Raw genomic sequence first — 23,931 nt, forward strand, 5'->3', positions numbered from 1 at the left:
CAATGGAAATAGGCCCAGCCCTCCCTCCTCCTTCCATGGATCCCCTGGGCGCTCCTTCCCATTTTGTGGATATTGAAAGGTTGCCGGGATGGGCTGACCTTTATGAGGCAGACTCTCAAAGCCTGCCTGAAAAATGCCAAGCGGATGCCCGGTCGCCCTTCCCGTACAGGAAAGACATTAATGCAAAAATCATATTGTGGTAAGTTTCCATCTCGTGAACCGAATACGTTTGCATCGATCAACAATTTGCCAGTTTTGTGTGAACAAGCGGTTATTGCGATTGGAACTGGGTGCCCGTGAAGTCTGCGATAGGTGAGAAGAAAGTTGGTTGGCCAGTTTCCGGTGGACAAGAGTGTGCATCTGGGCAGATATTATTTTGTTTGTCTTATCCAATAAGGCATTTCTTAGGTGTCTCTGTAATGGCCCCAGCTTCAGCAGATGACCCCGTGTTCCAGTATTATGAGAGTGGGAGAAAAGCTTCTCATTTCTGTCTCTTGCCTTTTTACTTCTTCAGAAGTGGTAAATCATGGTGTTACATCTCATAACTTCTGGGAACATTGGCACAGTCTGTGTGGAAACAAACTGCTTGCTGCTGTCTTGTTAATATGTACAAGAGCATGAGAGAGACCTGTGTACAAGCTGTGTAGATCTTCCTTTTTCGTGCATTTCGTTTTTGTGTGTGTGCTGCTCAATGAACGGCAGTGATCTTTCCGCAGGAGGGGCGACGTAGCTCTGCTAAACTCCACGGCCATAGTGAACACCAGCAATGAGTCTCTCACAGATAAAAATCCTGTGTCGGAAAGTATCTACTTGCATGCAGGACCTGACCTGAGGGTCGAGCTACAGAAACTCAAAGGTAGGTTTAGTATTAAACTTGAGTAAACCTGCCCAGTTTCTGTCCATTTACCCAGACCGAGTTTTTCAGCACAGCTCTCTGTTCTTGGTACCTTAGTTGTTACATTCATGTACAAACAAACATATGTATATTGGCACAGAGGTTGGTCACTGGTCTCTAAATCAATGAAAACAACTGTTCAAACTTGCGAAACTCTCACTATACCAAGACTTCTGCTGTAAAAACAGCAGAAGCCACAACAAGGTGGGGGGGGGGCGTATTCCATATACTGTTGCAGTCCCAATTCTTTTCATACTTAAAGAGTTTATTCGTCTCTCTCTAAATTTATTGCTGTCCACCTGGCAATAATCCCAACATAGAAGAAGAGTTGGTTTGTATATGCAGACTTTCTCTCCCTTTTAAGGAGAATCAAACTGGCTTACCTTCCCTTCCTCTCCCTACAACAGACACCTTGTGAGGTAGGTGGGACTGAGAGAGTTCAGAGAGAACGGTGACTAGCCCAAGGTCACCGAGCAGACTGCACGTGGAGGAGTGGGGAATCAAACCCGATTCTCCAGATTAGAGTCCACCTCTCCTAACCACGACACCATGCTGACACTCATATAAAATATTCAGCTTTTGGTCATCCTAAATACATAATCTCACGTGACTAAGATCTGTCTAAGTTTGGGGGCAACGGTCAGGAATCATTTTAAAGGCAGCCTTTTATTGTCAACAGAGATGTATCTGAACGCCCCAGTCTAAACAGGCAAATGTACGGTGGGACTTCTTTCCTGAACAGCTGCCCTTCCCACCAAGCTTCCCTGCCAGCTGCACTTTAAGCTTCCCTGGGGAACTGTGCTGTTTGCCCATCTAGAGGCATAAAGACTCTGGGACTCAAACATATACACACTTCAGTTGCCTTTACTACTTCTCTTATTCATTACTTCTCTTATTTCCTTCTTCTCTTGTCTTCTGTCTTTAGGCTGCCGGACAGGGGAGGCCAAGCTGACCAAGGGCTTCAACCTGGCCGCGCGTTTCATCATCCACACGGTGGGGCCCAAATACAAGAGCCGGTACCGCACAGCTGCAGAGAGCTCCTTGTACAGCTGCTACCGCAACATTTTACAGATCGCAAAGTAAGTAGGCGTCTGCTCACGAGGAGCAAGCACTCTCTAGCATGCTCAAAGGCGTGCAGAGATTTTGTGATTTGTAAGCAGCATGAAAACAGTGTGATTCATAAGCAGCGTGTACATTCCTGGCAGCTTTCTCCCTCATTGCTGAGCTGTTGTCATATTCCCTGCTGGTGCTTCTTAATACCCCACCATCTTTCAGAGCTGAGCCCTTTTGTTCACTGATTCTGGCCCTGAGAAACCACTGCTTAATTCAAACCTGCTTATGGCAAGCATAAAGTCAAAAAGTTGTGCTGGGAGAGTCGTTGGAATAGAATCATAGAGATGGAAGGGACCACCAGGGTCATCTAGTCCAACCCCCTGCACAATGCAGGAAATTCACAACTACCTCCTCCCAAACCCCCAGTGACCCCCACTACATGCCCAAAAGATGGCCAAGGTGCCCTCCCTCTCATGATCTGCCTAAGTTCATAGAGTCAGCATTGCTGACAGATGGCCACCTAGCCTTTGCTTAAAAGCCTCCAGGGAAGGAGAGCTCACCACCTCCCGAGGAAGCCTGTTCCACTGAGGAACCTCTCTAACTGTTGTCTAGATGGAAACTCTTTTGATTTAATTTCAACCCATTGGTTCTGGTCCGACCTTCTGGGGCAGCAGAAAACAACTCGGCATGCTCCTCTATGTGACAGCCCTTCAAGTACTTGAAGACGGTTCTCATATCCCCTCTCAGTCTTCTCCTCTTCAGGCTAAACATACCCAGCTCCTTCAACCTTTCCTCATAGGACTTGGTCTTCCGACCCCTCTCTATCTTTGTTGCCCTCCTCTGGACACGTTCCAACTTGTCTACATCCTTCTTAAATTGCGGTGCCCAAAACTGAACACAATAGGTGAGATCTAACCAGAGCAGAGTAAAGCGATACCATCACTTTGCATGATCTGGACACTATACATTGCTTTGATAGTCTGGGTGTTTTTGTTCCCAGATTGCAGAAGCATCTTGAAGTTTTATGAGAGTAATACCTTCTGGGAGCATCATATACGAGCAAAATCAGAGTAATTTCATTGCTGCCATTGAGGACAAAAACAGTCTTGTCAGTTTTTTTTAAAAAAAAATACTTGGTTCTAGGGGGGTGCTGCAGGAGCCAGCGTAGTGTAGGGGTTAAGAGCAGCGGACTCTAATCTGGAGAACCGGGTTTGATTCCCCGCTCCTCTGCATGAAGCCCGCTGGGTGACCTTGAGCTAGTCACAGTTCTCTGAACTCTCTCAGCTCCACCTACCTCACAAGGTGTTTGTTGTGGGGAGGGGAAGGGAAGGTGGTTGTAAGCAGCTTTGAGACTCCTTAAAGGTAGAGAAAATCAGGGTATAAAAAACCACTCTTTTTCTTCTTCTCTGTGCAGCAACAATACATGAATCTGATTAACTTTCCAAGTTGCTCTAGCAGTTCTGGTCCCTGCTGTTGTACTGTGTCATGTGGTGTTCAGTTTTCTTGGGCTTGGGTAGCGTCGGGGAGTTTATGACTGTGCCTCTTTTTCACTGCAGGGAGCAGGCGATGACTTCAGTGGGATTCTGCGTCATAAACACTGTGAGACGAGGTTACCCTTTGGCAGATGCAACTCACATAGCACTGCGTAAGTACACATGAATGCATGAAGCTGCCTTATACTGAATCAGACCCTCAGTCCATCAAAGTCAGTACAGTCTACTCAGACCAGCAGGGCTCTCCAGGGTCTCAGGCAGGGGTCTTTCGCATCACCTACCTGCCTAGTCTCTTTAACAGGAGATGCCGGGGATTGAACCTGAGACCTGGTGCATGCCAAGCAGATGCTCTGCCACTGAGTCACGGCCCCTCCCCAGTAGCCTCAGAAGGGTCACAGGCGTCAGTATTAGGCAGCTCTAGGTCTCTTGCATTGCGCAGTTTCCCCTTAAATCAATAATACGGAAACCGCACATGGTGATTTTACTGCCTTTTGTTGTTAGGAATGTAGAAATGACTATGCCATGCAAAATGTCTTTAATTGTTAAGATAACTGTTGATCTTGCGAGTTGAGTATTTTCTAACCACTGGTAACTTGATAGACCTTATGTGTTTGAAGAATAGCTAGCAAATTACCTGCAAAGCATGGAGTGACTCCCTTGCGTATCTAACTTGGAACAGCGTGCTAAATGAAGATGTGGCTGCTAAAGCCAGCTAGTATGTGCAGCTAAAGGATAAGATTCAGACGTAATGCCAAACCACGGTTTGTGCTGAGGGTAACTTTGAACCCAGAGGTCAATCGGCGCTTCCAAGCAAATCAGGATGCTGAGCTGCCAGTCAGCGTTGGTCTTCCGCCTGCTCTAGCACCCCCATCTCTATTGAGCAACTCCTTATAACAATAGCTTGTCAATTAGGACATCGAGCCAAACCATCATTAGCGCAAACTGTGGCTGCGGATCAGGCCTTTGGTGTCCGGTTTGCCGGTCAGTCTCAAACCACGGTGCGTCAGTTCAGATGACATGCTAGTTTGAAGCTTTTAAAATACATGTATTTGTTTGGAATAGTTTAGCCCACCTCAAACCACGGTGCGTCAGTTCAGATGACATGCTAGTTTGAAGCTTTTAAAATACATGTATTTGTTTGGAATAGTTTAACCCACCTTTAATGCCATAGTGGCCTCCAATTAATATCCAAAACAGCAACTAAAAAGAATGCAGAGATAGCAGCAACAGCACTCAAAGCCCAAGCAAGCTTCCTTAAGGGTTCCTTAAGGGGTTAAGCAAGCTTCCTTAAGGGTCGTGTGGTGCAGTGGCAGAACTCATCCACTCTCTCTAGACAAAACAAGGTACAAACCCAGGGTTGGATCCCAAGTTTCCATTCCCCTAGTGGTGGAACTTTCCTCTGGAGGAACTGTTCTGCAAGCGGGGGGGGCGGGGGGGGAGCCACCCTCTAGGAAAGTCACTAACATGCAGAGAGAGAGACTTCCTGAACAAAATACTACCCAGTTTCTAGGCGAAAAAGCTGCCCCTGCCCCCTCCGCTATGCTGTGCTGCAGTCCACAAGAACGGAGTTCAGCACAAGCCCCTTGCACTGAGGGTGTCATATGGGAAAGAGCGCCCTTGTGCATGGACAAAGTCAGATCAGGCATCCCTGCTGTTTCTGTTGACCACCGACTTCAAAGAGGTGGGTCCAAGCCCTCTGCTTCCAGAGCTGGCCTCCAGGTGAGGCAGCAGCAAAACAGAAAGGAGCGTGTCTTCTGTGTCGCCTTCTCTAGAGGAGGCTTTGGTCTTATTTTGCTTTTTGTTTTTTTCCTTGCAGGGACAGTTAGGCGGTTTCTCGAGATTCACGGAGAAACCCTTGAAAAAGTGGTGTTCGCGGTATCTGAGTCCGAAGAGGTGCGTGCTGTTATTTTTGGTGCCTCTATAGACGCTTCTTTGCAGTTGATCATTTTGCCCTGTCTCGATCCCAAAAGTTTTGTGCCATATCCTCAACACGCTACTGCATTTTAAAAAAATTTTTGCCGTCAAGTCACAGCTGATTTATGGCGACTCTGTAAAGTTCTCAAAGCAAGAGATATTCATGGGTGGTTTGCCATTGACTGCCTCCACCTCACGAGCCTGGTATTCCTTGGAGGTCTCCCTTCCAAGTACTAGCCAGGGTCAGAACTGAGAGTATGTGACTGGCCCAAGGTCACCCACCCAGCAAGCTTCTATGCCGCGAGTGGAGATTTAAGCCTGGGTTTCCTAGGTCCTAAGGAGCCCCGTGGCGCAGACTGCAGTACTGCAGTTCAAGCTCTGCTCATGACCTGAGTTCGATCCCAATGGAAGTTGGTTTCAGGTAGCCGCCTCAAGGTTGACTCAGCCTTCCATCCTTCCGAGGTCGGTCAAATGAGTACCCAGCTTGCTGGGGGTAAAAGGGAAGATGACTGGGGAAGGCACTGGCAAACCACTCCGTAAACAAAGTCTGCCTCGTAAACGTCGGGATGTGACATCACCCCATGGGTCAGGAATGACCCTGTGCTTGCACCAGGGACTACCTTTACCTTTCTAGGTCCTAGTCTGACACCTTAACCCAGTGGTTCCCAATCTTTTTTTGCCTATGCCCCGCCTACCGTATTTTTTGCTCCATAAGACGCACTTTTTTCCTCCTCGAAAGTGAGGGGAAATGTCCGTGCATCTTATGGAACGAATGTGCACACAGAGCCGGCTGGGCGCGCTGGAATGACGCGAGCCGGCTCTGTGCACCCCGTTCCAGCGTGCCCAGCCGGCTCTGTGCTCCCCGCCTGCCTCCCAGCTGGCCGTCTGGGCGGGGAAAGCCGGCTCGCGTCGTTCCAGCGCGCCCAGCCAGCTCTGTGCGCCCCTACGGCCAGCTGGCAGGCGGGCACCCCGTTCCAGTGCGCCCAGCCGGCTCTGTGCACCCCGCCCGCCTCCTAGCTGGGAGGCGGGTGGGGCGGGGAAAGCCGGCTTGCGTCGTTCCAGCGCGAGCCAGCTTTCCCCACCCCAACGGCCAGCTGGCAGGCGGGCGGGGCGCACAGAGCCGTCTGGGCACGCTGGAACGACACGAGCCGGCTCTGTGCGTCCCGGCCGCCTCCCAGCTGGCCGTCGAGGCAGGGAACGCCGGTTCCGACACGCTATCCCGACGCGCACGCGCCCAGCCGGCTTTCGCTCCATAAGACAGGTTTTTAGAGGAGGAAAACAAGATTTTTTCTTGTTTTTCTTCTCTCAAAAGCTTAGGTGCGTCTTATGGAGCGGTGCGTCCTATGGAGAGAAAAATATGGTAAGCATCTCTAAAATCCCCCCTGTGACGTATAATTCTTATTATTCAAAAAGTGAACTCCTATTCACCACTCCTAATAGCGGGCTTTCCCCCTCTTCATTGTCACCAGCTGACTGCCGTGTACATTCTGATTTTAATTTTTGAAATGTGTATGTCACAATATATATTTATATACTGTATATGAGGCCCCTAGAACCAGAAGAAATGCAAAAAATTCACTGTTAATAACTCATTCTCAAATTGCCCCCCTTAAAAATCAAATTCCCGCCCTGTGGGGCGCGTGCCCCACGTTGGGAACCACTGCCTTAACCACGACACCACACTGGCTCCCATTGATGCATTAGCCACAATAGATTTATGGCTGCAATCCTTTGCAGATTTCTTCCGGTTCAAGCCCATTAATTCAGTGGACCTAGGTTGGAGCAACTCCGCACAGGATTGCACCGTTTGCCTCGTAAGATGGTTGCATTCTTGTTGTTAATAAATTTGAGTGATGGCCCCAAGCCGCCTCTAGTTTCTTACCAGCATAAGGTTTATTGAGCAGTTGCTTACTTCTAGCTGTCTGATGTCGAGGGACACATTTCTTCAGTTGCCGAAAACAAGGGTGAAATCTTGTTTAAACCTTTTATTGGGACCAACCGGCCTTGTGCAAGCTTCCAGGCTCCCCAAAACCCTTCCATCAGGCTGGATGTTCCAAAATTTAAAAACACAGAACACAGATTCTTCAGACCATGCTGTAAAGCATGGGTCCTCAACAAGGGGGGAATTCCCCCTGTGGGGGGATTTTAGGGTTCCAGGGGGGGAATTGGGACCACTATTTAGCAACTAGTGGAGGAGGCCACACCCTCCATTTGCAGGATCTGAGCAAGGCTGTTAAGGAGAGGACACTTTGGAGGACATTGATTCATGGGGTCGCCATGAGTCGGAAACGATTTGATGGCACTTAACACACACACACACATTTTGCAAAGTGTGATGTCCTGTAGATTATGTGCAATCTGTAAAATTGTAGTTTGTTTTTAATTTAATCTGTGGCATTCATTAAAGTTTATGACTATCTTGGGAAGGGGGGAATTATATCCTGAACAAAGGTGAAAGGGAGGGGATGGAGAAAAAAAGGTTGAGAGCCACTGCTGTAATTTTGTGTCATTTTGTCTGGTCCTCACAACAAGTATTGCACAGATTTTGATCTTGGGTTTTGTGCGGACCACTATGACTGTACAGCCGTTTCACTTACGGGTCCTGTTATTTCGAAAGCCAAATGCTATCCTGCAGGCATCCCACCTGCGGAAGCAGATTTCCCACCCCACCTTTTCCCTTTTCTCAGAAGCCTCCTGTGACCCCTCCAGGAAGGCATTGCTGGGATTCAGGGTCCCTCACAGGCCAAAACCACGAGGGTTGCGAGGAGGAGAGGCCTTGGGTGAGTTCTCCCTCTCTCATCAGCACCACGCCCATGAATCTGAAGCGCTCTGGCTGAACACGGGAGCCAGGCCCTCGTTCCCAGCCTGCCTTGAAAACCAGAGTTTAGCAGCAAAGCATCCCCTCAAGCTTTCTTGGTTTTACAGGCCGCTTACCAGAAGATGCTGCCTCTGTATTTCCCAAGGTCGCTAGAAGAGGAGAGGTGGTCCTTGCCTTTCCTGCCTGCTGATATTGGTAATGCAGAGGGGGAGCCGGTGGTGCCCGAGCGTCAGATCAGAATTAGCGAAAAGCCAGGCATTTCAGAAGGTGAGTCAGGCATTTGCGCCCAAGAGAATCTGGGCGAGACTCGGAGAGTGTTGGGAATGGATCCCGCAAAGCAGATTCCTGTAGCCTCCTTTTCACCTTGTGGGTCAGAATGAACCAGGGTTTAGCATTACATCTGAGCCAAACGACTCCTCGCCTCGGAGGCACTCCATCTGCATCATATCTGGGCGACGTCGCACTGGGATTTTTATCCAAGCTGCTGTGCGGTTCTCTGGCTTTGTTGTGCCGAATGTTCACGGTGGCGCTCTCTCGACGGCTTCTCTCTTATTCTTGGACCCTTTTTTCTTTGGCAGAGAATTCTGACGAGGAAGGGCTCGAAGCGGACTTGGCGTTCATTGGCTCCCACGCTTTTGCCCGCATGGAAGGGGACGTGGACAAGCAGAGGCGCCTCGTTCTCCAGGGGCAGCTCTCGGAAGCAGCGCTGAAGAAACAGCATCAGAGGAAGTGAGAGGATGCTGCAAACAGGCGCTAATGCTTGTGGTGTGCCGGTCGACAGCCTTCATGGGCTTTGGCTTGGGGGCGAGGCGCATTATGTGGGCCTATGCTGATGGCTGCATGGTTGTGGACAAAATCGAGCGGGTACAGAGGAGAGCGACGAGGATGATCAGGGGCCTGGAGACCAAGCCCTATGAGGAAAGGCTGAGGGACTTGGGAATGTTTAGTCTGGAGAAGAGGAGGTTGAGGGGGGACATGATTGCTCTCTTGAAGTATTTGAAGGGCTGTCACTTAGAGGAGGGCAGGGAGCTGTTCCCGTTGGCAGCAGAAGACAGGACTCACAATAATGGGTTTAAATTGTGGGTGGAAAGGTAGCGGCTGGATATTAGGAAAAAATTTTTTACAGTAAGAGTTGTTTGACAGTGGAATCGACTACCTAGGGAGGTGGTGAGATCCCCCTCACTGGCAGTCTTTAAGCAGAGGCTGGACAAACACTTGTCAGGGATGCTCTAGGCGGATCCTGCATTGGACGGGGTTGGACTAGATGGCCTGTATGGTCCCTTCCAAATCTATGATTCTATGTTGTGTCTTGTCCTGGAACATGGGTTGGGTGTCTCATCGAGGAACGGTGCTCAGAAGAGTCACCCAGTGGCTCCCATGCTGCTGAGTGAGTATTATTTGCTGCACTAGAGAAAAGTGCTTCTGCTGCCCGAATGGATCCGCAGGATCCTGCCCGTGTAATTGCTCACTGCTATTTTGTGTGCCCCTATGGCATTCCGATCAATAAGGCATAAGTTGTCTTGGGGTATTTCAGCGTGCTCCTCTGGAGAAAAGGCCTCCGCTGCTGGTCTTTTATGATAGCCTTGAATGCCAAACATTGGGCCATCCTGATCTCACATGTGGTTGCCTTCTAGTTACAGTCGCTGGCTCTGTCAGGCGAGAGCGGAGGATCTCTCGGACATCGCTTCCCTCAAAGCTTTGTACCAAACTGGTGAGTTTTAAAACGAGAAATGGATTTTGCCCCCCCAATTCCTCTTTGCTGAGGGTTTGCCTTGCGGTGAAGGGTAAGCAAAACGGCACAGCAAAAGGAGGGCAGGATATCACTTGAGGAAGTTCAATTATTCAGAGAAATCTGGAAAAGGTAGGTTAAAAAAAGTCGACACCAAAATGCAAGGAACACGGGATGGGAAACTTTTGGGATGTTGATGGGGATGAGCAGAAGCTGAAAATGGTTTGAGAGCGAGAAAGGCTGAGGGCTTGCTGTGTCTTTAAACCCCTTCAGGATTGTGTCTCTTCTTGTTCATGAGCAGTCATCCACCCGGGGTTGTTTTTGTGTTTCCCTGGATTGTTGCCTTAGGCCTTTTCTAGGGGTGAGCACATTTCCCCCCAACTCCATCCCAGTTTAGCATTCATTCCATTTTTATTCCAGAAATTTCCCTCTGACGAACCTTCTGTTGAATATCTTACCATGTGAAAGAGGAGAACTTGAGGACTAGCGCAAGAAAGCTCCACCCCCAACTCCCTGTTATCCATGAAGTTCCCAGATAAGGGGTGGGGGAAGAGAACTGCCCCACAGGTCCTCACTTCCGCAAACCCGAAAAATCAGAAATAGGCAGATGTGTTGCAAGATAAAAATAATAGATGCCCATTTGAAGCTTACCCTTTACTTGCCAAAAAAACCTGAAAACATGTTTTTGGCGTACAAAGGGTTAATTATAAAGGGGCATCTGATTTGTCACTTGTTGGGTTGGTTAGGCGATACAGAGGAGTGGAATTGTACTTGTCTGCAGCCCAAACCAGAATCAGAGTTAACCCCTTCCCAGCTATCTTTCGGGCGCACACACGAGTAGCTTCTGAAAGGTTTGTTTCTGTTGTTTTTGTTCTGCTTTGATTTTGCAACACGCAGATGTGCTTTCGTTGTACTCCACGCCTGTAGTGTGTCAAAGTGGAGTTCTCTCCCCAGACTCCAGCGAAAGGATTTGGACTGCTTCTTAGCTTCCTTGTGTTCTCTGCTCATTCTTTATGGAAGTTGCAAAACGTCTGCCAGAGCTGCATTGAAAGCTCGGGGGGGCGCGACAGAAGGAAAGTGCGAGCGACTGTTCTGCCGAAAACCTGTCGCTTCAGCGCTGCTGTTGTCTTATGAACTATTAATTCTTTGGTTTGACTTTATTTCCGCTGATGGAGCAGCGAAGTGTCATCGTTTTTGTTTTTCAATATTAACCTCACTCCAAATGGTTCGAGGAGGTGCAACTAAACCTAAGGAAACTAGGGTTCTTACCCTAGGATTTATTGAAAATGAGTGAAGAGCAGTTTAAAAAAATAGTTAGGCAAAAGTAGAAGACACTGAGCCCTGACCTGGATGGACCAGGCTAGCCTGATCTCGTCAGATCTCAGAAGCTAAGCAGGGTCAGCCCTGGTTAGTATTTGGATGGGAGACCACCGAGGAATACCAGGGTTGCTGTGCAGAGGAAGGCACTGGCAAACCACCTCTGTTAGTCTCTTGCCATGAAAACACAAAAAAAGGGGTCGCCATAAGCGACTTGAAGGCACTTTACACACACAGAAGACACTGAGAGGCAGCATCACCTTGCAAGATCGCCTGGTTTCATAGCCTCACAGGAATCCAAACATTTGATGAGGACAGCCCCATATCTGACGACGTTGGAGGTGAATAAATTTAGAAGAGCCTTCACGTTAGCCAGGTGTGGAGCTTTGCCATTGGCTGTCATAGAAGACAGATATAGGAAAATCCCCTTCTCCGAAAGAACTTGCCCGTGTGATGATGAGGAAATTGAGACCCGTGAGCATGCCTTACTGTACTGTCCTCTCCATCATGAGATAAGAGTCAAGACTATCCAGGAAATTTAAAAAAACCATATAAGTCTGTCTGATGAAATTCGTACTCAACTACTTTTGGAAGATAGTAACCCATTAATCTCGAGATGTGTGGCTGAACTTTGTGCCACTATATATAAGGCACGGAAAGATGTAAATCATAAATAGTAAATGCTATTAGATAAACCTTTGAGAAGTTAGAATATGGTCCATTTCAGAAATAGGATTGTATTGGGATCGTGTTGATAATTTTTATCTATGGATTTGTTGAGCAATTAATATTGTTTTATGGTGATCGTATGTTATTTTGATTTGGTCAAATGACTGTAAATTAAAGATTGATTGATTGAATATTAACCTCACATTTCTTTCTATTTGTTTTTTTTTTTTTTTTTTTTTTTTTTGTAGGTGTGGATAACTGCGGCCGCACAGTGATGGCCGTGGTTGGAAGGAATATTCCCGTAACTCTTATAGACATGGAAAAGGTGAGATCCCGAGATAATTTTTTAAAATATTTATGACAGTGATTCTTTAGAATTGTAAGTGCTTCTCTTTAAATCCTGATTTCAACGGCGGGTCTCCAACCACGCAGTTTCGAAGACTCGATGGCACTTTACATCTTCAAATAAGGGTGCTGCGATTTCTCACCGTTTTTTGACAAAGTCTCCCCTCCCACTGCAAATTCCCGCTCTGCCTGCTACGCTGTTCTTGAGGGTCTTCCGATTTGGGGGAGCAAAATGAGGGGGGAGGTACTGAGCAGACATCTGAGGTCCGCAGATCATTGGATACAAACCAGCTGGCTTAGACAGCATAGGATTGTGCTGCTCACCTTGAATTGGAACACCTCCCTTGGCACCAGACCTGGGAACGTGTCTCGTGAGCTGTTTCAAACCATGTTTAGTATGTCAGAACTTCTTGCGGAGAATCCTTAAATTGTTAACGATCAGATTTAAACTTTTTTCTAGTTGGGGAAGGGGAGCGTGGATCTGCTGATGAAAAGAATCTCGCTTAGACTTTAAACGTCACTTAAATATGAAATAAGAGCCCCGTGGCGCAGAGTGGCAAGCTGCAGTACTGCAGTCCAAGCTCTGCTCACGACCTGAGTTCGATCCCAATGGAAGTCTGTTTCAGGTAGCCGGCTCAAGGTTGACTCAGCCTTCTATCCTTCCGAGGTAGGTAAAATGAGTACCCAGCTTGCTGGGGGTAAAGGGAAGATGACTGGGGAAGGCACTGGCAAACCACCCCGTAAACAAAGTCTGCCTAGGAAACGTCAGGATGTGACGTCACCCCAAGGGTCAAGAATGACCCGGTGCTTGCACAGGGGACCGTTACCTTTTTACATATGAAATGCAAATGTCCAAACATCACATGCTATTATTTTACCTTTTGTATTTAAATCAGGCTCTCTTGTATTTCATCCATGTGATGGACCACATCGTAGTGAAGGAATACGTCATTGTGTATTTCCACACCCTCACTAATGTCTACAATCACCTAGACTCGGATTTCCTGAAGAAACTCTACGACATCGTCAATGTCAAGTGAGTGACCTCTGGGGTGTCTTTTAGTCGTGCCATCTCGTCTTATTTTTCCCCTCTTGACAAAATAAATAAATAAATAAATAAAACACCGCAAAGAAGCTTTATCCGCCCAAAAATAGGAGGACAAGTACCCTACCAGGGGTACGGCCTGTATCCTAACACTCTGCTCAGCCAGGTTTGAACCTTCCACCCTAAGGAGTCTTCCTCCAACTTATACGGCCGATGGGGGAAGAGAGCCCCTTCAGCTGGAGGAAGGCTTTAAGCTTTGCCGAGCAGAGTGGGAGGAATACTGGCTTACACGAGTATGAACTGTTAGAAGCGCTATGTAAAGGTTAAATTTTAAAAAAAAACATTAAAATAGCACAATGGTATTTCCTAGGGCTGATCTCTGTAACCACATACCAAACGCGTTTCGGCCTATTGGGCCTTCATCAGTGGTCAATTAAAACCCACGTTAAGCCTCCACACATTTACAGAAATTAATAAATAAATACATATACACACAGTTCAAACCCAACCAGGCATGTATATAGGTTGTAAAATCTATTACCAGTTACTTAAACATCTGGTCAGATTGGTTCTAGTTGTAATACTGGTTAGTATATGTCTCTCATATACTATGTGTGCAGGTATCAACCTAGCAGATAGTATATGTCTCTCATATACTAACCAGTATTACAACTAGAACCAATCTGACCAGATGTTTAAGTAACTGGTAATAGATTTTACAACCTATACACATGCCTGGTTGGGTTTGAACTGTTTGTATATGTGTTTATTTATTTCTGTAAACGTGTGCAGGCTTGACGTGGGTTTTAATTAACCACTGATGAAGGCCCAATAGGCCGAAACGCATTTGGTATGTGGTTACAGAGATCAGCCCTAGGAAATGCCATTGTGCTATCAACCTTGGGTACCCAGCTTCTGTTTTTAGGCTGGGTTTTATTCCCCTCTTTTTTTCTTCCATTACGCGAGTATGAGCCAGAACTGTGAAAAAAGTTCATAGATTCCCTTGTGAGCCCGGAGGACCAGTTTTTGGAGCATTTTTCGGATAACGTGCTTATTGTATTTCTACACAGTGCCTTGGCCGCTACAAGGAGCCTTGACAAGACAGACAGTAAAACGTGGCCAAGTGCTGAGGTGGTAGGAGAGACCGTGCTGCTTCAGACTGTGGGGGAAGGATAACATTTTCAAAGTTCCCCTATATTAATAACTCCCCGCAAGTGGAAAACTAGCGCTGCATGCAAGGGGCTGGGCTAGAGCCTTTCTTCCCGATGTGCTGCCTTATTATTTATTTATTTATTTATTTATTTATTTTCAAATTTATAACCCAGCCTATCTCCAGCAAGCCACGCTCAGGTCGGGTAACAACAATTAAAATACATAAATACATCATCAACATCATTAAAACAATAATCTCAATAAAGCACTTATATACAGGTGGCCATAAATTTACCCTGGTGCCACCATGTAATAGGATATCAGCAGTTCAACCCCCCACAGATATCAAGAGTGGGGCGGGGGCGGGATGGGGAGGCCAGTAATGATGGATTGTCTCACGGCTGTCTTCAGTTATAGGCCTGGCAGAATACCTCCGTTTTACAGGCCCTGCGGAACTCCTCAAGGTCCCGCGGGGCCCCGATGTCACCAAGAAGACTATTCCACCAGGCCGGGGCCAAGGCCAAGAAAGCCCTGGCCCTTGTTGAGGACAGCCACACACTCTTTGGGCCAGGGACCACCAGCAGATTACTATTAGTAGAGCGTAAAGCTCTTTGGGGGGCATACCAGGAGAGGCGGTCCCGCAGGTACGATGGTCCCAACCCGTGTAAGGCTTTAAAGGTAAAACCAGCACCTTGAACCTGATCCGATGCTCCAGCTGGAGCAAGTGCAGTTCTCAGAGAGTTTTTATCTGAGGGTTCATTAAACATCCGATGCTCAGAATTCTACTGCTTGCTGTTTTGTTTTTGATAATCTCTTCAGTTTTAGCATAGATAAATTGTTCAGAGTGCTTCAGTAAATGTAGTCCTGGGAGAACTGGCCTTTTAAAAAAATGTGAAATGCAAAATCTGGGCCAGCATTGCTGAGATTATTTATTTTATTTTTATTTATTTTGCAATCCTGCAAACGTTTGTTCCACATGTGAGGCACTCACTGCTCTTCTTGTTAACCTAGGTACAAAAGAAATCTGAAAGCCCTGTACTTCGTCCACCCAACATTTCGCTCAAAGGTAAGGTTTGTCGTCTCCAGGTGGCCAAGTCGCATCTCTGGTCAGGGTTCATGCGGCCTGAAATATCAGGCAATACCAGCCAGACGGTAGTTGTCTTTAGCACCATGAACTGATCAATTGTATAGCACTGCAGTCATTTGGGTTAGATAGCTAGTTTGGGTTAGGTAGCTAGTCGAGTCCCTCGAATGCCTCCTTTTGTAAGTGACGTCTCCTGAAAGAGATCCTCGTCCTCTGCCCCTTGGCTAACTTAACCCTGTATCTTTGCTGAAGAACCAGATGAAGAGATTTCTGTTCACTCTCTGCCATCGCATAGAATTCTGGAGGAAAAAAGTGTTCATCCCTCTCTTCCTGCCTCCCTTCAAATCCCCCCGGGGGAGGGCGGCATATAAGAATGAATAAATAAAATAACATGAGTGTTTATTTTATTTATTATTATCTGTCATGCCATGGTTCTTGAAGCAGTGACCGCTGGCACCTTTCTTATAGTTGTCTTAGAATATGCAATAAAATGTTTCTTGATCATCAGCTTAATTTTGCCTGCTTTTACATTTCAACGTTTCTAGATCATCAGCTTAATTTTGTCTGCTTTTACCTTGTTCAGCTAAAACACGGAAGGACCGTTCGGCTTTACCGGTGTGTCCTCTAGACAAACGTTTTCCCATAGCGTTAATGTTCCTTTCTTGCCCGCTAGGTATCAACATGGTTTTTCACCACCTTTACTGTCTCGGGCTTGAAGGACAAAGTCCACCACGTGGAAAGCCTCCAGCAGCTGTTCACAGCCATCCCCCCTGAACAGATCGACTTCCCGCCGTTTGTTCTCGAATACGATGCCCGGGTAAGGTGCCTTCGGGAGCGGAATGTCCCGTCCTGTTCCCGGTTTGATGCAAGCTCCCCAATAGCCTTTCCTTCCCTCGGCGCACAAACCACTCTGATTGCTTTGGAAACAGGCAGGATTTTGGCATTCTTTAGATGCAGAAGTTGCTTCTGTTAAGAGTAGCCTGTACCTCTGTGGTGAAAAGTTCCACAGCTGACTTATGGCGACCCTCGTAGGGTTTTCAAGGCAAGAGACTATCAGAGGTGGTTTGCCATTGTCTGCCTCTGCGTGGGCTGAGAGAGTTCTGGGAGAACTGTGACTGCCCCAAGGTACATACAGCACTCAGGCAGTGGAGTTATTTCATTCTAATATCAATGGCAGAGGTCCCTTGGAGATTTGGAGTAAGCTGTGCTTTGTGCCAGCGTGGTATAGTGGTTAAGAGCGGTGGTTTGGAGCGGTGGAGTCTGATCTGGAGAACCAGGTTTGATTCCCCACTCCTCTGGTGGAGGCTAATCTGGTGAACCGGGTTGGTTTCCCCACTCCTACACATGAAGCCAGCTTGGCCAGGTCATAGTTCTCTCAGCCTCACTTACATCACAGGGTGTCTGTTGTGGGGAAGAGAAGGGAAGGTGTTCGCAAGCCGGTTTGAGTCTCCCTTAAGTGGTAGAGAAAGTCGGCATATAAAAACCAACTCTCCTTCTTCGTGTTTTCTGACTTTGTGGTTCAGTGTGTATTAGTGTGGTTTAGCAAGACTGTACCTGACTTACGGTGGCCCCATGGGGTTTTCAAGGCAAGAGACGTTCAGAGGTTGTTTGCCATTGCCTTCCCTCCATGTGGCCTGAGGAGTTCAGAGAGAACTGTGACTGGCCCAAGGTCGCCCAGCAGGCTTCATGCGGAGGAGCGGGGAACCAAACCCGTTTCTCCAGATTAGAGTCCGCCGCTCTTAACTCACTACACCACGCTGGCTCTCGTGTGTCCACATTATCAATTAACTCCTCTTTCTCTCTGCAGGAAAACGGCCCCTACTATTCTTACCCTTCTTCTCCGGACCTCTGACCTCACGGCTCTGCCTCTGTTTCTGGTCTCCCGAGACCCTGAGATCTGCTGCTTGCCGGCACCCTCCGTGCTGGTCTGCCCCGATCCCTGTACAGAGATCAGAGGGAAGGGTTTTCCTCCCCACCTCTGGTATTTTTTTACAAACTACATTCTCAAGCACACAAGCAATCAGCATACCCATATCACCATGAACAGCCATGGTGTCAAATCTCTGCTCTCTCTCCAATGGAAAAGCTGGTTTTGGACTTTTGGATTAAATTTGGTTTTCTTTCTCTCTCCCCCCCGCCCCCGGATATCAAGACTTTATCCTCACCAATACAGTTTTCTCAAGAAGTACCAGGAGCAGGTTTTAATCTTGCTCCGCGAGGTCTCAGCTTTTCCTTCACTGCCCTGTTCTTGACTGGTTTGGCTTGGGCAGGGGAGACACAATATCAGCTTAACAGTATTCTATAATCTTTGCACCCCGGACCCCCACCGTTAGCGTGATTAATTTTTCAAAAGCGGCATCTGGAAATGTAGCTGCAGCCAAGAACCTTGGAGATGCACACTCTAAAAAACCTGCCAGCGTCTTAAATGGTACCCGAGTTTGTACTCTGGCAATCTGACTTTAATTCCCTGGATGATGTGAGATTGTAAAGGGGAGGCGATGCTGCTGCTGCCCCACTGAACCGTGAAACTGAAGGACCCGTCGGCAAAGTCTCCTATAGTCCCGATGTGTCCTTGGAAAAGGACAGGAGAGGCGGATGATGTAAATAAGGTCCTCTGGAGCACGTGCCAAGTCTCTGATGATTGAAATCTGTATCATTGCAAGGGGGGAAAAAATCAAGAGTGCAGAATTTGTCTCAAAAAAAATAAATGATTTGTATCTGCCTTCTGGAAGGAGTGTATAATGTCTCTTTTTTCCCCCGTTATTTTTTATTTTATAATAAAGGAAGTTACAGAAAAGGGAAAAAATAAAGCTGTCCAACATATAATTAAGAAAACAAAATTTGAAGAGCGTCTCAAGCAGGCTACATAGCCCTAATTTTCAATATCATTTTTCAATCTTCTAGTTGTCCAAATTATAAAACAAAAAAGAAAAATCGATCGGGCGAACTAAGCATGCAGGCTAGTCAGGAAATAATCATCTTTTAAACCTGCATAATATCTCTGCACTTAGAACGGTTATCTGAACTTATATTTAAAACATCATTATCATTAACCACTATTGACTTTGTTGTTTCTTTTCTATTAAAACTAAGTCTCGGCATATTTATAAAATAATTTCCACTTCTCGTAGAACTTCGCAAAGCTCTCATCATTATTTGTGTTTATCAGATTGGTCCTCTGTGTATGATTCCTCTTGCAGAGCATTTTTCCCCCTTAACTGGTGGTCTGTGCTTTTCAAACGTGTTGATGCTTGAACACATGAAGCTGCCTTCTACTGAATCAGACCCTTGTTCCATCCAAGTCAGTATTGTCTACTTAGACTGGCAGCAGCTCTCCAGGGTCTCAGGCAGAGGTCTTTCACATCACCTCCTTGCCTGGTTCCTTTAACTGGAGATGCCGGGGATTGAACCTGGGACCTTCTGCATGCCAAGTAGATGCTCTACTACTGAGCCACGGCCCCTCCCCATGTGTATGAATTTGCAGAGCAGCTTTGCAAAGGACACACGTTAATTCTTCCCTTACAACTGCCTCCCCTTCCCCCACTTTGCATTAGCTTAGCGACTTTGAGTTTTGGAAATACACGTTTGCAGAGGTAAAACCTGATTCCGTTCGGTACCTGGTGCCTGTTTGCAGTTCTGCACCAGAACTTTCCAGGGCACCACGGGTTAGACCTCTTTCCAAAACTGCGGCCTGTGAAATTCCAAGAGAGGGGATGGGCTGAGGGTAAATAGGGCCAAGAGTTGGATCAGCCCACAATAGCCATCAGTAGTATGAAAAATCCAGAAAAACGATCAGCTCAAAAATGTTAGTAAAGATAACATGCCCAGTCCGGGGCGGGGGGGACCGCTGGTAGCCTAGCTCCCAAAAGCCCCCTTTGTGTAAAATCACACATGAAGTTCTTGTAACACCTATGCCAGGGATTAAAGAGTCCTTGAAAAAAGGAAGACTTTCCTCCGCTATTTTGGGAGTGGGGGGTTCTGGGCTTTCATGGCTCTAGCCCAACATATATATACTAATTTACTTATATGCTCCCTTTCTCCTGCGTGGGGATTTAATGCGGCTTACGTTGTTCTCTGCTGCCACCAACTAGTGACTGGTATTTATGGGGAGGTAGTTGTGAATTAGAGATGGATTGACTCAATAAAGGAAGCCACAGCCTTCAATTTGCAAGATCTGAGCAAGGCTGTCAAAGATAGGACATTTTGGAGGACTTTCATTCATAGGGTCGCCATGAGTCGGAAGCGACTTGACGGCACTTAACACACACACAGTTGTGAATTTCCTGTGTTGTGCAAGGGGTTGGACTAGATGACCCTGGTGGTCCCTTCCAACTCTGTGTTTCTATGACCAGGTATGGGTGGGTAGCAGCATAAAAAGTACTGTCATTGTAAAGCTGTTGGAAGGAGTGGAAGGAAAGGCAATTGTTAGCCAGTTTGATTCTTCCTTAAATGGTCGGGAAAGTCGGCATATAAAAACCAACTCTTCTTCAGAGAGTAAAAATCTGATTTTCAGGAAGCCCTAAAATGCATCAGACTTTGCCACAAACTAGACATACATGCTCAGATGTTCCTCTAGAATTTATGACTAAGGTTATGTTCTCTGATAGTTCATTAGCTTGTAGACTATCCATTAATTATGATGTAATGGGGTCTTCTGGAGGAGAAGAAGCAAACAAAACTGTTCTGAAGAAACGGAATAATACCAATAGCTATTGGCTTATTCCTTTAGAATAGCTTTTCCATTTAGTAGGCAAAAGTAAGCGGGCCCCATTTTCATATGCAGGGGTCCTACAAACATTCTGGAGGTGTTTGGCAAAATCAACAAGATTCTGGAGCTAATCTAAATTAGCTTTCCCCACCTACCTAGGGCACAGATACATAATATTTTCTCTGTTAGTAGGACCAGCAGCAGACAGGTAATATGGGGCAGGCATTAAATTGGCCAAAGGAGACCAGGCTTCAAATCTTCACTTGCCACAAAACTCAGTGGGTGGCCTCAGGCTAGCCATGCTCTCAGCCTAACCTATCTTGCAGGGGTGTTAGTATGACATGAAAGAGGGAGCTGTACAGGGCACTCTACACTCCTTGGAGGAAGGGTGGAAAGAAAGATGTAGTCAAGCTGGAACGTGTCCAGAGGAGGGCAACAAAGATGGTAAGGTGTCTGGAGACCAAGTCCTAAGAGGAAAGGTTGAAGGAGCTGGGTATGTTTAGCCTGAAGAGACTGAGAGGGGATATGATAACCATCTTCAAGTACTTGAAGGGCTGTCATATAGAGGAGGGTGCCAAGTTGTTTTCTGTTGTCTCAGAAGGTCAGACCAGAACCAATGGGTTGAAATTAAACGTTTCTGTCTAGACATTAGGAAGAATTTTCTAACAGAGCGGTTCCTCTGGAGGTGGTGAGCTCTCCTTTCCTGGAGGTTTTTAGAAGAGGCTAGATGGCCATCTGTCAGCAATGCTGCTCCTATTACCTTAGGCAGATCATGAGAAGGAGAGCATCTTGGCCATCTTCTGGGCATGGAATAGGGGTCACTGGGGGAGCTGGGGGGAGGTAGTTGTGAATTTCCTGCATTGTGCAGGGGGTTGGACTAGATGACCTTGGTGGTCCCTTCCAACTCTATGATTCTATGAAATAGCAATATCACAACTTTGGGAATCTACAGAACAATTTACCCTGGGCCTATGGGTCTAAAGTGGCTTGGAAATCAGCACAATGAGAAATTACAGTAGTTCAGAGGAAACTCCATAGAATGAATGGAATGGTTTTATTTGCATATAGTCCTAGGCCGTTACAAACATGTCAACAATGCCACAAATACATAATAAAAGGGAAAAATACTAGGTTAATAAAATGCCAGATTAATAATAAATCTACCTAAAGAAAAATGATGCTAAATTGGTGCACACAGAGCTATAATAACTAAAAATTGTGGTGGAAACTTTATAGAGGTCAGTCAACTGTGGAAGCTTTTTATGAGTTTTGACAGCTGTTTGTGGGTTGTCGGCTCAGACACGATCTGTGTTCCATTAGAATCTCGGGAGAGGTGTTCCCATAGCTTTAAATGATACTTACATGCTGTGTGTGTGTGTGTTAAGTGCCGTCAAGTCACTTCCGAAATGTCCTATCTTTGACAGCCTTGCTCAGATCTTGCAAATTGAAGGCTGTGGCTTCCTTTACTGCAGGGATGGGGAACCTTAGGCCCGGGGGCCGTATGCGGCCCCCGAGGACATTTTCTGTGGCCCTCGGTAGCTCCGGGGCCGGGTGTGTGTGTGTGGGGGAGGCGTGGAGGCTGGGGCCTGGTCGCATGGGGCCGGCATGCGCGGGTGTGTGTGGGGGGGAAGGCTTTTGTTTCTTCCTCTTTTTCTGTCACTCTCCTTTCTCTCCCTCTCTCCCCTTTTCTGTCTCTTTGTCTGTCTCCCTCCGTCCTTTTCTTTCTTTCTTCCCCTCCCTCCATTTCTTTCTCCCTTTCTCCCTCTTTTCCCCTCCCTCCCTTTTCCTTTCTCTGTTTTCTTTCCTTCCTCCCTTCCTTCCCTGTGGATCGGCTGCGGGTTGCGCCCCCCTGGCGCCTTGTTTGCTCGGGCCCACCGCTGGCTGCCCTCCCGCCTGGGGGGAGGACGACGGGAGTGGGGGTGCCCTCCAGCCCGTCTCTGTATGGCCTCCCCTGGAGTTGCCAACCTCCAGGTGGTGGCTGGAGACCTGGCAACCCTAGCCTCCCCCCCCCACCAGGAGATCTGCACCTGGTTATGGCTCCCGAATGATGTTATAAATGTGCAAATGGCCCTTGGCAGAAAAAAGGTTCCCCACCCCTGCTTTATTGTGTCAATCCATCTCTTGTTGGGTCTTCCTCTTTTCCTGCTGCCCTCAACGTTTCCTAGCATGACTGTCTTTTCCAGTGACTTACATGCTACACACGCTAATACGGTGAAGCAGTAGTATGCAAAGCTACTTATTTTGTACTCCTCTGTCAAGTCTCTCTTCTTCAGTGTTCTGTGTAGAATCGTACAGATCTGTAAACTGCTCAGAGAAGCAAGCGAGTTTATCAGTCATAAAGACATATTCCGCGTAACTAATGGCTTGTATGTTTTTCCAGCTCCTGATAACCACTTGTTCTTTTTCACACCCTTGCCTCGGCCCAGCTGCTGGCGTGCAAAATAATTCACATCTCCTGCACCTGTAAATTAAAGGTTGGGTCAGGTTTTCACGAATGATTGATTAGCTTAGAACAGTGGCGAAGAGAAGAAGGAGAGTCGGTTTTTGTATGCCGACTTTCTCTACCGCTTCAGGAAGAACCAAACCGGCTTACAATCACCTTCCCTTCCCTACAACAGACACCCTGTGAGGTAGATGGGGCTGAGAAAGCTGTAACTAGCCCAAGGGCACCCAGCTGGCTTCATGTGGAGTAGTGGGGAATCAAACCCAGTTCTCCAGATCAGAGTCCACTGCTCCAAACCACCGCTCCTCACCGCTACAACACGCTGGCTCTCCACATTGAGCCACATTGGCAGTTGTTGGTGGTGGTAAGAGCCATCAAGTCACAGCGGACCTATGGCGACCTCGTAGGGTTTTCAAGGCAAGAGACGTTCGGAGGTGGTTTGCCATTGGCTGCCTCCGTAAGGGCTGAGGGAGTTCTGAGAGAACTGTGACTGGCCCAAGGCCACCCAGCTGGCTTCATGTGGAGGAGTGGGGAATCGAGCTCGGTTCTCCAGATTAGAGTCCACCGCTCTTAACCTCTACACCACACTGGCTCTCAGACATCTGCAGTTACCATCAACTAAGCGAACCCCGTTTCCTTCCAACAGTGCCATGAGGCCTCAAGTGGAGTCAGAGCTTACCTGTTCTTCTGGTGATGGCTGCTTCAAGGTGGGAATCCCTTGTCAAACTCAAGCCTCACAAGGCACTTACCTGCCCTGTGTTTCAAAAGCCATATGGGGGAACAGTGCTCAGAAGAGCCATGGGTTCCCAAGCCCCTGGACACCACTGGCTTAGAATGTTCCACAGTGCAGCCATGCTGAAGTGTTCAGATGCCACAGTATGTTTAGCCTGAAGAGGAGCAGACTGAGAGGTGATTTGATAACCATCTTCAAGTACTCGAAGGGCTGTCATATAGAACATAAGAAAGGCCCTGCTGGATCAGACCAAGGCCCATCATGTCCAGCAGTCTGTTCACACAGTGGGCAACCAGGTGCCTCTAGGAAGCCCACAAGCAAGACGACTGCAGCAGCAGCATCCTGCCTGTGTTCCACCGCACCCAAAATAATAGGCATGCTCCTCTGATACTAGAGAGAATAGGTATGCAGCATGACTAATATCCATTCTAACTAACAGCCATGAATACCCCTCTCCTCCATGAATATGTCCACTCCCTTCTTAAAGCCCTCCAAGCTGGCAGCCATCACCACAGCCTGGGGCAGGGAGTTCC

The 23,931-nt window shown here is 47.3% G+C and overlaps 1 protein-coding gene across 1 annotated transcript; it reads left to right on the forward strand.

The window, feature by feature from the left end:
- On the forward strand, positions 1 to 17,366 carry GDAP2 (ganglioside induced differentiation associated protein 2). The gene is made up of 13 exons (XM_056848402.1): positions 1 to 199; positions 717 to 856; positions 1,821 to 1,974; positions 3,505 to 3,593; positions 5,258 to 5,334; positions 8,281 to 8,440; positions 8,752 to 8,902; positions 9,808 to 9,884; positions 12,137 to 12,213; positions 13,130 to 13,269; positions 15,442 to 15,496; positions 16,188 to 16,331; positions 17,322 to 17,366. Exons 1-13 carry the CDS (start codon positions 3 to 5, stop codon positions 17,364 to 17,366), a joined length of 1,506 nt encoding a protein of 501 aa, XP_056704380.1. The 5' UTR covers positions 1 to 2.
- Positions 17,367 to 23,931: the final 6,565 nt, after the last annotated feature.

Source organism: Euleptes europaea, chromosome 4, assembly GCF_029931775.1.
Source record: "Euleptes europaea isolate rEulEur1 chromosome 4, rEulEur1.hap1, whole genome shotgun sequence".
NCBI classification, from domain to species: Eukaryota; Metazoa; Chordata; class Lepidosauria; order Squamata; family Sphaerodactylidae; genus Euleptes; species Euleptes europaea.

Bases quoted from the DNA above. Each gene is read 5' to 3' on its own strand.
- GDAP2 (XM_056848402.1), top strand. From the start codon at position 3: ATGGAAATAGGCCCAGCCCTCCCTCCTCCTTCCATGGATCCCCTGGGC. The intron at 3,594-5,257 runs GTAAGTACACAT...TTTTCCTTGCAG, and splicing joins TGCAACTCACATAGCACTGC to GGACAGTTAGGCGGTTTCTC. The intron at 12,214-13,129 runs GTGAGATCCCGA...TATTTAAATCAG, and splicing joins CTCTTATAGACATGGAAAAG to GCTCTCTTGTATTTCATCCA.